Source organism: Galeopterus variegatus, unplaced genomic scaffold (assembly GCF_000696425.1).
Source record: "Galeopterus variegatus unplaced genomic scaffold, G_variegatus-3.0.2 Scaffold2258, whole genome shotgun sequence".
In the NCBI taxonomy this organism is placed as follows: Eukaryota; Metazoa; Chordata; class Mammalia; order Dermoptera; family Cynocephalidae; genus Galeopterus; species Galeopterus variegatus.
In genome coordinates, this window is record NW_007728369.1 from 2,262 (window position 1) to 16,754 (window position 14,493).

The 14,493-nt window shown below is 40.8% G+C and overlaps 1 protein-coding gene across 1 annotated transcript; it reads left to right on the forward strand.

Moving 5' to 3' along the window:
* The first annotated feature begins 3,474 nt into the window (after positions 1–3,474).
* FAM13A (family with sequence similarity 13, member A) lies at positions 3,475–8,906 on the forward strand. The gene is made up of 3 exons (XM_008581077.1): positions 3,475–3,894; positions 4,466–4,567; positions 6,584–8,906. Exons 1-3 carry the CDS (start codon positions 3,731–3,733, stop codon positions 6,708–6,710), a joined length of 393 nt encoding a protein of 130 aa, XP_008579299.1. The 5' UTR covers positions 3,475–3,730; the 3' UTR covers positions 6,711–8,906.
* The last annotated feature ends 5,587 nt before the right edge of the window (positions 8,907–14,493 follow it).

The window sequence follows — 14,493 nt, forward strand, 5'->3', positions numbered from 1 at the left end:
TCAGCTTAATTTTTTCACAAGTATATTTTGGCCATGGCTCATCTGCTAGCCCACATAATGGTCATAATTTCAGATAATTTTCCAGTGATTACATTGCTTTTGTAAATAGTACTGTCTTTTGGTTCATTCTGTTCCAGTTGGCCAGGCTCCTTAGCATGTATTTGGACTGTACTAGTTCTTGGCAATTCTGATACAATTTAGAATTTGGTGTGTTTGCAGATAAGAAGATTGTGTCTAAGCAGTTTCTTTAAAACCTACCACTGGTTTTAAATGCTTGTGAAAGGGAACCAGCTGTGTATGACATAGAGCCAACTCAAATTCTGAAGCCCTAGATCTTCCCACGCAGAGAATCCTAAAAATCATCTAGTTAGTTCTCCTATCCAACATAAGAATCCCCTCTGAAACTTCTCTGACAGACTAGAGACACTGTGCCTACAAAGGGATTCCATCCCCGAGCTTGAAAAGTTCACAGCGATTGGGAGAGTAAGGTTGCTCATTACATGGACTGAGTATCAATTATAGCTAAAAACTTACATGATTAGTTTGATAATTATCTTTTTAAATTATAAAATACAATATAATTATATAATATGTAATTTTAGAATGTATATGTTGGAAAAATACAAAATATTACAATTAATGAGAATAATTGAAAATGATAATATTCATAGTTATTAATTTATCACATTCTATCTAATAGGCTTACTTTTGCCCTCTGGAGCAACATAGACAAACACACTGCTCCTTCCCTGAGAAGGGTTCTTCTTGCTGTTCCTCGTGTGCTATGGGTTCAGACCTTTCAGCAGTCTACTGACTCTACTGTACACACATACACCGGTTTATCTCTGTCCCTCTCAAAACTGATACCCAGAACAGGACATTATTCTAGATAAGGTTTAATCAGGACAGTGGACCAAGGACTAGTTCTTACTTTGATGTGGACGGCTGAGGCCCTTTCAGTTCTCTAAGTCCTTGCCTAAGCGACAGCCAATGTATTGAGTTCATTTTAGTCTTTCCCAGGGCAGGGTATCCCAACCTCAGCACTGTTGACATTTGGGGCCAGATGACTCTATTGTGGGGCACTGTCCTTTGCTTCGCAGGATGCTTACCGATGTCTCTGGCCTCCATTCACTAGATGCCAATAGTGTGCCACCACCCCTTCCCAGTTGTGACAACCAAAAATATCTCCAGAGATTGCCAAGTGTCCCCTAGGGGACAGAATCACCCAAGCTGAAGAAGCAGTTGAGCTCAAGTCCTGTCTCCTTGTTGACACATACTGTGCTGTGTGCTTGTGCAGTGTCCAGCTTCCTTTGCCATGAATCACTTACCAACTGTGTGTCCAGCTTTCTTTTTCCTGACACAGCTATTCCAATTTACTTGAATTATTCCAATTTACTTTTTATACTTCTATTTCAGCCTTATGAAATAAAGTCTAGATTTTGTATTCCAGCATACCAGATATGCCTGCCTACGTTGTGTTATCTACACATTTTATAAAGATGCCTTTTATGTCTCTGTCAAAGTGACTGATAAATGTTGAGTATGGCAGGGTCAGGTCGAGAGCCTGCTATGGGCTTCCCTCCAGGCTCACGTCCCCATTATGTCATCACTCTGCAGAAATCTGGGCTGCCAGCTTTCCTTTCGTAGCGTTTGCTCACGTCAATCATTCGTTATTGAAATCCAGGTGTTATGCCAATCTTATCAAAAAAGGAAAATGGTTAGTTTCCATGATTTGCTTTTGAAGAGCCAGCGCTAGTCAGCTGGTCAATGATTCTTTCCCAATTTTTCATACATTATCTGTGTATTAATTTCATCTAGAATCTACCCAGTATCCACAACACTTGTCTTATTTGAAGATCTGTTTTTTGCAATTTCCCTTTTTCCCAAGATTTTCAAAGGTTATTGAGAGTAATTGAGTACTCATGAGGTGCAAGGCACATTTTCACATATTTAAGTTCTCTCAGGACTTTGGTATATAATAATATACCAATTATGTATATACTTGGTATATAATTGGTGTATAACTTTGGTGTATAATCCCTGCCTCCACTGAGTTTGTGGCTGGGTGGTTCTGCCTCATTTTCCTCATCCAGGGAAGGGGCAGGAGGAGGAAAAAACTGACCAGCACTGCACGCGTCAGGGTTGCCTTAGTAAGTTCTTGACATACATTATCTCAGTTAATTCTTTAAAAAACTACATAGATGGGAATTGTTACTTCCTCTTACAAAGAGAAACTCTTTGTAAGCTGGAAATCTCCTCTAAAAAATCAGCTGTACTCTGTACATTTAAAAATGTTTTCAGTCATTTAAATTGAAAATTTTATCACTGAGGCATTTATTCTACTGACAAAGCAAAGAGATTGAAGGTCTGAAGTCACAGCTGAGACAATCTGGAAAAGCCACCTAGCTTTTGCCAATTGTACCTTCATGCCTCATAACAGTACTTTTATTTTAGTTATGTAATAGTCCTATTTTGTTTGTTTGGCTCTGTTTGTTTATTCACATTATTCCTTTTCAGAGGCATCATCACAGACATACAAAAATGTGTGTAAGGAAATCCTCCCGGTCAGTGTGGTGCTGGGCTCTCAGACGTATTTGCCGCAGTGGCTGAAGCTACTGGTGTAACTGTAGTAATTGATGTTAGAATTACTACTGTTCATGTAGCTCTACTCCTAATCAATTTTTAAAGTTTTTAAGATATTAACATATTCTCTGTGGTCTGATTACATTTTGCAGTAAAGTTCTTTTTGAATCTTTCAGACTCTGATATTATTTCTTCCTTAGGCTTGCATAGCTTTACATCGTACTGACACAGATCTGATGTCATTGTTTTTCTATTTGCATTGTCATCAAGACAGTATCATACTTTTCTCAGAATCTCGGATGCTGAAAAATACAGTTTTGGCTCTTAGAAGTTCCTTGAAAAAGCTTATGAGTTTTATGGTTTCAATCATGGAAACAGAAATGTTTCAATCCTCTGAAAAGTTTCCTAAAATTTTGTGCATCAAGCAACCACAAAGTATTTTCTAATCTCAACCCTTAAATATGAGGGTACTTCAGAAAGTTCAGGGGAAAATAGAATTAAAAGATAATATGAATTGAGAATAAAGAGTTGTGTTAAAAAATAAAAAAATAATATGAATCTTTCTGGGGACTTTTTGAAGTACCGTCATAGAAAGGCTGTATTGTTTGATTTCAGAAAATGTTCAGAGCCTACTAAAAAATTATCTTCTGAGATACACAGAATAGAATCTTTTAAAGCACTGATTAATGGTGATGGGTTTTGTTTTCTACTGTCACAAAGCTGGAAATGTTTTGGTTCATTTGACTTAGGGTGTAAATTATGATGGATATTCCTACCCTCATCCTTGACAACTGTTAATTGTGCTGTACACACATTTTTAAAAATAGTTTTATAGTCTGTTTCCCTATTGAGAGGCTGGGTTTAGTGTTTGTGTTATTTAATGCATACATAAATTCAGTAATATATCTATAACGTACATTCAAAACGTTTACAGAAAGATTTGTATTATCTTTTAATTTCATTTTTTCGTGAGCCTTTTGAAGCACCCTCATGTGTTGCTAAATGTAGATGCAGAAGAAACTGTATGGTGTCTGGATAATTAAATGATAACTTGCAGTGAAAGAGTGCCTCAGAAAGTGACCGCATTTTTACTGGGGTTGCCGTGTGTCTCTAGGAAGAAGAGGAGGGGTCAGAAGACGACAGCAACATGAAGCCAGACTTCACGGTCACTCTGAAAACAGATTTCAGTGCACGTTGCCTTCTGGACCAATTTGAAGATGATGCCGATGGATTTATTTCTCCAATGGATGAAAAAATACCATCAAAATGCAGCCAGGACACAGGGCTTTCCAATCTCCATGCTGCTTCAATGTATGTTGTCATTTTGGTGGTGGTGGTGAAATACTTCAGTAAAAATAACTTTCCTGTGTAAATAAATTGGCTGACAAAACATAAGTGACTTACCTGAGGTGCATCTGTGTAGATAAAACAGTGATTTTTAAAAAGTTCTAGCTCAGTTTTTTTATATGCTTCATCCCATATTATTTAAGGGAGCTTTTAAGATCTTGCTTAAACAACCAGCAGGTCTCTATAAATGGCATTGTGTGGGTCTGCACGCCACAGCTCGCCATTTAACACACACTGAGCACAGATGTCATCTCTTTCTTTCAAAGAAAAATATGAAAAGTGCCATGGGATTTCACAAGGCCTAAGAATTCATAAGTAGCAGGAGCCTGCAGGAGCCCTCAGAAGCTTATCTCTTGTCGGCATATTTGGAATCTCGAGAAAGAAAACATCCATTCCTGCTGACCCTAGTGCCCGCAGCAGTGTTTGCATTTACTTACCTCCCTCTTTCTCCACAGCCTCTATCGAGCTGCACATTCATTTCATGTATAACAATTCAGATTTAACTTAATTTTCTTGAAATTTCCCTCCCTCTTAGACCTGAACTCTTGGAACACCTTCAGGAAATGAGAGAAGAAAAGAAAAGGATTCGAAAGAAACTTCGTGATTTTGAAGACAATTTCTTCAGACAAAATGGAAGGTAGTGCATTTGTTTCCGCCCCGTCTCCACCGTCTTGCCACAGACCCCTCCCCGTGTCCCCTCTGCCTCCTCCCCACAGCTTGGTCGTTGGGTTTGTGCGCAGAGGCCCTTAGAGGGGGCCTGTGAGGTGACGAGGCTTGTGCGGCTCTCCCAGCAGTGCCCCTTGGGTCATCATGCCCAGGACTGATGCAGGCTCCTCTGACATTTACAAACTAACCTGTCACATCGGATCCTCATCTAGGACGAGCAGCCTGAAGCTGAGTTTCCAGTCGACAGCACTGGGGTTTTTTTCCTTAAGAAATGAGAAGGAGAAACAAGGACAGGGAGTTCTAAATCTTACCAATTTTTAAGCTCATTTGAAGACTAACGATGATAGATGCCAAGTTTGAATGAAAAATATACAAGAAGCGGGAGATCCACCTGGTTGATAGGTTGCCCTTCTCCGTGGCGTAATTTAATCATCCTCGTGTAACAGGATGCTGAGAAATGGCCTTTCGTCTTTCCAGGTGACTGTACACAGGATGCCTTACTTGGAGTTACAGCATGAGCCCGAGGAGAGAAGCACAGTTACTTACACTGTGTATGAGTCCCCTCTTATCATTTAAGGTCTGGGGAAACAAAAGCACCATTAACATTACAAATTAACTCTGGCATTTAAAATGTGCTGTATTCCAGTCTGGCTCAGTTATTTTATTTTTAAGATTCCCTGATTTGGATCTGTCCTACACTGACTTTCTCATGATTTAAACATTTTTACATCTAAATATTTACTTTTCATTCCCCACACATTGCAGGATATTTAGAAAATATGGATAGGCAGATAAAACAATTCCCAAAATAATAATACCCAAAGACAATTCGGGATTAATGTTTTGATGTGTTTCCCTCCAATTTTCTCTCTATATTTGGTTTCCTCTTGTACATGAGGAATTACTGTACAAGTTTTTAAAAAGTGTAAATGATGTAAATTAATTTAATCACCATAAAGTTTAGGACAGCGAGGGACTTAAGATATCATGAGCTTTGGTTCCATTATTTTGTATCTGAGTGAAGCCCCTCAGAGGGTGCCGTGGGGACCGGGGCAGACGTTGATTCCTTGGCCCCTGTTCCTGCCCTGCCTCTGCTGAGAAACCATCTAGGATCCTTTCCTAGAACAAGGCAGGGCAAGTACAGAATCGCTTTATTTTTAGTTCATTCAGCAAATTAAGCCCCATGCTATCCCCCTTGCCCACATCGGCTCTTTAATAATAAGGAAAGGAAGTCTGTGTTTGAATTTTGCCTTGTGCATCCTCCTGTGAAATGAGCAGCAGCACCGCACTGCAGGGCGCTGGAGAGTAGTCACTTTGCAGGGGACCTGGTTTTCTGTCCTGGTTTCGTCGTGTGTAGAATGTGGGTAATAGCACTATTTCATCAAGTTGTCATAAGGGTTATATTAGATCATGGATACAAAGTACTTAGCACAGAGCTTGACCCATAATAATCTCCTAATTAGTACATCTGCATATAAAATTATGCATTTAAAATTATTCAGTAAGCTATAGTTATTAGTTATAGCTCATTGGACTAATTCTATAAGTAGGAATATTAACTGTCTGTTTTTGAAAACCTGTAAATTGTGGGTGTACCAATTGCTAATTAGAAATATAATGGTTCTTTAGATGAAATGCATGAAATTGAGAAAGCGTTAAGTATGAATAAAGGTCTTCAGTGTCTGGGAACTCTCAATGTGAACTCATAACAGCAGAAAGAGAAACTTTCTGCATTGCTTCGTCCTTCATACCATTCCACAAGATGCAAGATTAATTATATAAAAACTCAGTCGCAGGGCGCCTTCTGGGGGAAACTTTTCCACTGCTTAAATCCACCTCCAGTCTTGATAGCAGGTGCCACTTGGCAGCACTGATTCTATGGGTTGATAAACTGCAAAGTTCCCACATGACGATGATTTGCTTGATGAACAGTATCATCCAGGAGAGAGAAAATGATCATCAGCCCCTTTTCCTTTGTTTCCATTAGAAATGTTCAGAAGGAAGACCGCACTCCTATGGCTGAAGAATACAGTGAATACAAGCACATAAAGGCAAAACTAAGGCTCTTGGAGGTGCTCATCAGCAAGAGAAACACTGACTCCAAGTCCATGTAAAGGGCTGGGCAGACGCAGAGAGAATTTACTGTTCCCCTGGTAAAGAAGCTCTGGAAGGCAGCCTCGGAGCTGGCCCTGCAAAGCATGCAGCCCTTCTGCCCCCAGGCCATTGGGATCGGCTCCTGTTTCTAGTGCCTGCCTTAGAAACTGCCTGGATGGCAGAAGACAATGGGACCTGACTTAGGAATTTTGTCATGGGAAAGTCAAGATTCCTGTGCATGCACGGGCTCGCGTGCGCACACACACATGCACCGTAGTGGGAGCTTTGTTGACACTAGCAGTGATGAATCACTACATTAGACACACTCATATACAGACAATATACACTGTTCTTCCCTGGATAACTGAGAAACGTGAGACCGTTCTCTGTCTAACTGTGATAAAAAACGAGCTCAGGACTTGACTCTGTAGAGCAAACTTGCTGTGGAGGTCCATGTTCTCCCTGGACCCAGTTGAGTGTGATCATGCGTTGGAGCCCTCTTTGCTGCCTTGGCCATCCTAGCGACTGTTCCACACAGCTGCGCCTTTCCCACTCTTGTGAATTGTTTTCCCCTGCAGCTCTCAGGTAGAGGGAACCTGCATCTGCCCACATGGCGGTGCAATCTGTTTGAAGGGGACGTTTCCTCAGAACTTCTGACAAAGAATTTTGCTCCCTGACTAGGACTAGATCACCTGCAGAGGACAGAGGTGGTAGCAGCAGCTACATGGATGCTGATTTTAAAACCAGGGAGCAGGGCGAAGAGCCTGGAGATTCTGTCCTGAACACTGACTGCACTTGCCAGTCTCTGATTCAACCTCAAACACTAAGCGAGGCCAGCATGCTTATGGCAACCTGTTTGACTTGAGTTCTTTGTGGCACTAGCCAAACAGAAAGGGTCTTGCTTAATTCTTAGCCTAAATATAGAGGATCATGGGAGAGAGGGAGCCTGTGTTCTAAGCCTCCTGAGTACTACCCAGAATTTAATTTTTAATAAAAAGAAAAAAAGGTAAACCTGCACTAAAATCTCCAAACTGACGGGTAAATGTAGCCTCAGAGCTCAACCCAAGGCAGAATCTAAATCACACTATTTTCAAGATCGTGTATAAAAAGAAAATAAAGTAATGGTGTGTGGCCAATTATGATTATAATTTTTTCAAGGACTGTGTCACAAAGCTGTCTATATTAGACATTTTAGAGGGACCAGGGAATTTAATACACCAAATTATTCATCTCTTCAGTGTGCTCGACTTTGCTTTGTGATTTGTTGTTACTTTTTAACCTCCTATGTCTGCGCTGCAGAGTGGGCTCTGGGTCCGCCGTTGAGCTTTGTGAGAGCCAGCACTGGTGTCTGCTCAGTCGGCCGTGGCTGACAAGAGAAGGTGTTTCAGCAGCATCTGCCTTTTTAAGATAATGTTGCAGGATGAACAGAACAGCAGGGATGCCCTCCTTTATGTTTTGAGAGTTGCCTTCCTAAAGGGTACAATTTTGTCTTTTGTTTTAATAAAAAGAGAACCTAAACTGTACTGACCAGTAAGTTTTAAAAATGGGTCTTGAGAAACTGTCTGGTCAGATTGGATTTACAGCAAGATTTTCTTTCTCTTCTGTCAGAGAAAATTCGTTTAAGTCAGGGCTGGGGGAAAAAGAATGCTTTTAGGTTTGCTCTTAAAAATAATCATGTAGAAGCATGAGCTATGTGTTGGAAGTGCCCTGGTTTTAATCCACACACTTAAAGATGGTACATAATCCTACAGATTTAAATGTACATGAAAATATAGTTTGGTATTCTTTGCTCTACTGTTTACATTGCAGACTGCTATAATTTCAAGGAGTTATATTATTAATAAAGTGATGCACTTTAGGACATTTTCTATTTTTGAAATCTGAACATGAATCATATACATGACCAAAAATTGTATTTTTTAAAAGAAATACATGTCTAGTCTGTCCTTTTTAAGTAATTGGTCTCTTAAATAAGCTATGATATAAATCAAATCATTACCAGTTAACTTTTAAAGCACATCTTAAGAGTATTGTTTTGAAAAAAAAAATTATAGAATTTTTTTTTTAAAGCTACATATAAATGAGAAGCAACTAAATGTTTTGAAATCTGTTGTTTCTGCCTAAGGTAAATTAACTAAAAGATTTATTCAGGAATCCCCTTTCAAATTTGTGTGATTCAATAAAAAGAAAAAAACACCAAGTTATAGTAAAATAAATTATGTATGGACTGTCTTGTTTTTCTTTATAATTTCTAATATATATTCTTCATAGAATGGAGGCCAAGTTGGGGGGTAGTTAGGGGGGTGTTTACAGTAGATCCTATTTGAAAACATGTTAGTCAGTGGTTTCTGGCTCTGCCAGAAATGCTATGGCAAATTTGTTTCCACAGCAACTGTTTCTGCAGCCCTAGAGGCAGTGTCTTAATTGGCTTCCCACAGAATACTCTAGTCTGGGGTTTTTCCTTTGCTCTCTTGGGAATGTGTGTGTGTTTACTAGCACATGCCAACAAAATAAATGTCAAGGGTTATTTAATAACTGATAGGTAAAGCATGAATAATATGACGATATGATCATAAGAATTAGAGATGGCAAAGGCATGTAATTTTCCTAAGCACTTGCTTTTATTGTGTTTAGTTTGGAGTAAACATTGAAATAGATGTTTATACTAAGTATAATATCATTATTGCATTTCATCTTTGAATTTAGTACAAATATCACTTTCTAAGACATGTAGGTGCAAGGTTTAGGATAAGGACCTACTTAGAAGTTTTTCAAGACAGAAGAAGTTTGTCCTGCATTAGTAGAAAAAAGCCAGCACAATATTGATGATTTCCCAACTCAGGGAAAATTTCCAGAAATACCAAATCAAATTTCAAACTGGAGAACTAATTTTTTTTAGTTGCTAGCTAGAATGCACTGTGAGCTATTAGATTTCTTCCCTGTGGTTGCTAGTTTGAAGTCAGAAGATTATTCTTCATTGCCAGGGCAGGGATCAGTGATGTTTCTATTTGTGGCATCGGTGTAATTTTTGCTTTGTCTCATTCTGATGCAACACTTGCACCGGCATGGTCGGGGAGAGCCTCTTGCCAGGTGTGCCTGCTTCCATGTGTGACATTTCTCTCTCAGGACAAATGCCTCAGGGCTGTGCTTGTGTCATAAATACTACATTAAGATGTCTTGAAGCCAGCAGTCTTGGAACCCAGGACGGCTGAGCGATTGTGAATGTGGTTGAGCTTAGAATTCTTTATAAGGTGAACATTTAGGATCATTATCAGAATAAAGAGATGGCCCTGATGCCAATTCAGTTGGTTCTGTCTGGGGGTTGCCTAGTTCTCAGCAGACAGCATTGGGCCCCAGTATCCAGAACTGATCATAGATTACAAGAAAAACCCAATTTTAAAGTTTTTTAGAGATTTTGATAATGAAGATGCCATTTTTCTTAAGGGTAATACCTTACTCCTTTTAATGGTGTATTTATAGTTGAACACCATAAACTCTTAACTGCTTTGTGAAAAGTTGGTTGTAGTCTAAATTGTTTTGCTTTCAACAGGGGTTCTTCCTGACACGCTGCTTCCTGGATTCTTCCCCCAGGTAGGAAAGGTGGTTTTTGCACCAAGATCAATGCCTCTGTGATCATCTTTTTCAGTACCTACTTGGTTAAATCAATGGGGAGGGACAAACTGCACTAAAATGTTGGAACAGTGTTTCCTCTGAAGCCTATGCATTTGGCAGGACCCAGAATGTGCTTTCTCTCATTAATTTACTTTTATTGTTTTTCCCGTTTGACCCTCAGAATGTACTAAAGAGTACATTTTGTCAAGACTGGCTAAACATATTTTCAAATTTTTATATAATCAAGTCACACACTGAACAAATGGTAGCCAACGTGGCAGCTCCAAGCAATAGTAATATATTCACTCTGGGCACTGCCCTACGGCACTGGCCACTTCCCAGGTAGAGACTGTGTCCTCGCGAGCATGTGCATTCCACCACGATCCTTCATAATAGATGTTATGTATATAGGTTGAGATCACAGACTTATACAGATAAATCAGTCTATGTACATTTATAACTTCATATTGCTACCAAGTTGCAGTTATCTCTGTAGAGAATCTCATTTTGCTTGGAATATGACTAGTCATGGTCATGTGTGTGGCTTGAGAAGGCAGCTGGGCAGATCCACTTCTCCATCTGAAAGCACCCATACAGTCATGAAAATCTCTGGGAATGGATAAAATTTTAATTAATATGGGTCCAGAACCATGTTTACAAGACATGTAAGCAGAAAGCATTTGAAATTAACATTGTCCCTTTATAAAATGTAAATTGAGTGAAAAGCATTATGTACATTTTTGTACAGGACTGTTTTGTATAAACCTAAAGAATATAAAATATTTTTAACTATGTAAGTTCTGAAATTTTTTTACAGTGTCAGGATCGTAACTGATCGGGTCTGACCTTTCCCTTCTTTAAGGAATCCAGCAGTTCCCTGGAGCCCCTCAGAAGCTTCATGAGGATTAAGCTGTGTTGTTCTGCGTCCAGGAAGGGCACCGGAGGGTGAAGCAAACTGTGTACATGTGTCAGGCATGGCTGTGTTGTAGCTGGGAAAGGGGACTGGTTCTCTCTGCCCAGCTGCCTTTAAAATAACCCATAGGAGGGGCTGGAGAGGTGTATAAATGAAGGCATTAAAGCAAAATTTTATTAAGTACATTTCCAGTCTATGAAGCCATCACAGACAAATATATTAGCCATTTACTATTCTGAAACTAATAAGGCCACCAAAAACTGAGACTTTGGAGAAAAGGCATGTTTCACTTGTGTGAAGTGAGCACCTACCTCTCTGCATTCCTGTCACAGGCCGGGTGCCCCCTCCCTCATGCCATCAATAGCCACAGGAGCTTTGTGGACCTCCCCGCACCTGACAGGAACACAACGCCTGTGGGGGTAGGTACACAAAGTTGTGAAGTGAGCACCTACCTCTCTGCATTCCTGTCACAGGCCGGGTGCCCCCTCCCTCATGCTATCAATAGCCACAGGAGCTATGTGGACCTCCCCGCACCTGACAGGAACACAACGCCTGTGGGGGTAGGTACACAAAGCAGGTGTCCTTTAAACTGTATGTGTTATTGTGCGCCCTAAGTGACAAAAGTAAATGTTAAAAATATACCTATCCCTGTACTAGCCAGCCACCAACACACACACACACACACTGGCCAACCACCAATAAATGTTAAAAATATACCTATCCCTGTACTAGCCAGCCACCAACACACACACACACACACACTGGCCAACCACCAACACACACACACACACACACACACACACACACAACCTGAAATTGAAAAAGAGAAAAAAGAAGGCTTGAAGTAAGGACCTTGTCCTAGTGCTGAAACCAGCATTCAAACTGAGCTCTGACTTCAGAGTACAGTGACACAGTACGGCTAGCAGATGCGATGCAGTGCCATCTTGCCAAAGTTGAAGTTCACACTGAATAGCTGAATTTTGCAACACTGGGTCCAAACTAATAAAATTTGGACAGAAGTGGCAGGCAGCATTTAGTGATCCTCCATTTTCTTCAATATTTTGATGTTGCCCCTTTTCAGGGATGAGAAAGTTACACAAGCCCAGCACATCCAGGTCCCACCTCCTGTTACAAAGCCTGATTGTCCTCCAACCCCCTGCCCTTGATGTTTGTGCTTCCAGTGCTATCATAGTTTGCAGAACTGTGGGCTACCTGAGTGGGAACTTCAGAATGGGACCTACATACACACCAGGGGGTGGGGCACTGGTTGAGGAGGAAAGGCAGTTCCTCTCAACAGCCTCTTCTAGAAATCGATTTCGAAGCTTGTAAAACAACATAGAGCATATGTTATCTCTAAGCTAGGTCAGCTCACCAAAGCTATGTATACAGAATTTCAGATTCACCAAGAGCGAAAAGTCAAAATTCCTAAACGCGTTTTTAGAATCCTGGCTGGCAGGCAGACAAATGGGGTTTGGCAGGAACTGGGTTGTTGACAGCTTGGTTCTCACTTTTCCTCTCCAGCGACAAAGGCTTATACCAACCACAAGGGTGGCTCCGTGCTGTGCTGCAGCCACCCAGGGAACATGGCCCAATGCAGAACGTAGCAAGAACCGAGTCTCTGACTGCTCCAATCCCCAGGTCTCAGTTGGGCTTATGTGTGTACAACTTATGTTACTATGAATTCTGAAGTTCATAACCATTCAGATCTTTGAATTTTTCTTTAATTTCTCAAAAGCAATTCAGAGGTGCACAGAAATCCTTATGCCGTGCTTCTGGTTCTGCAGCTTTGAGTACTTCTTGGTAAGATATTTTGAGACACTGATTTTTCTATAACTGTTACTTTTAAAGAATTTAAAATTACTGGACAAGATTAGACAAAGGGGAGGGAAGGCAGGCAGTGAAGGATATGTTCCTCCATAGCAGCAGAGCGCAGTGCCTCTCAGGCTGGAGTACGCATGCGGGTGTCTGGGGATCTTGCAGTACAGCAGCTCCGGGAGGGCCTGACGTTCTCTTCTCTCTCCTTCTGCCTTCTCACAGTGTGACACTTTGTGTCACTGAAGCCACCACCAAAGAAGACCCTCACCAAATGTGTTCCCCAGACTTTAGACTTCCCAGCCACCAAAACTGTAAGCAATAAATTTCATTTTCTTGCAAAGTACCCAGTTCCAAGTATTTTGTTATAACCAATAGAAACGGATTAAAACACAGGATAAACAAGATGTCATCAGAACATTACCCAACCATTCTCATGGGGAAAAGATAAGATAAATCGTGACTATCACTATTCTCAAGTAAATCACATCAAAACCTGTGTGCCACTTTCTCAGAAAGATTAAGGCTTGCTAAATTCCTTCCTGCACAGAACAGGGCAAATCCCTCCATGTTTACTTCTCCCCAAAACATTTTGGGAGGTCCAAATCTGCACGGACATGTAAAAATAATGAACTGTCTGAGGTGGCAGCTGAGACCAATGCCTGAATTTTATGGAGTGAATAAGCAATAAACTTTGCACTGATTTCTAGGTCACTTAAGTGTCCTAAAATTTCTGTCTCAGGGTGTATTTTTAACAACTGAAAACTAAATGTACCCTCAGGAGGGGAGTTGCTCCAATTTTGGCAAGATCTTAATCAGCGTATTCAATGTCATCAAAACCTGTGGCCAAGGCTGAGACTGGGAAGTACCTGGGTTCCTCCACTCCCTCATCAACCCGCAGGGAGGGGATGGACTGAAGATGCCACTGCCCAGGCCAGCGCCAGGGCAAGCCTCCAGATGCAGATGATTTTATGCTGTCTTTGAAATGTAGACACTCCAGGTCTCCTCTCTAATCTGTCAGCCACTTGAACTTGACAGACCTTGAACTTGGTCCAAGGACATTTGAGCTCCTGGGAATGCCCAGGAGTGTAAAGATCCAGACCCATTTTGAACAACAACAAGAAGCTCTGGCTGTGGCCGGCCAGCCCTGCTAGGATCACACCAGCACCTAGTTGGCACTTGCTCTTGACCTTCGCCCTCAAGAGCCCAACCTCTTATGACCCAGTGGGGAATGGGTTTATTTCTGAGTCTGCGCTTTTGCTTTCTTTTCCTCCTATTCCTAAAGAAAAGGTGACCATGAAAGACTAATCTAGTGGTTTAGCGTTTGGCTCTGAGGGGTGTGTGTGTATTTTAATTCTTATTAAACTTTCTCGGAAGTTCAAAACCAGTGGGAGCTGAATCGATAATTATCATAGTGTCCAACTCCCATGGGATTAGACACAGGAAAATCAGCTTTTAAAAGATCT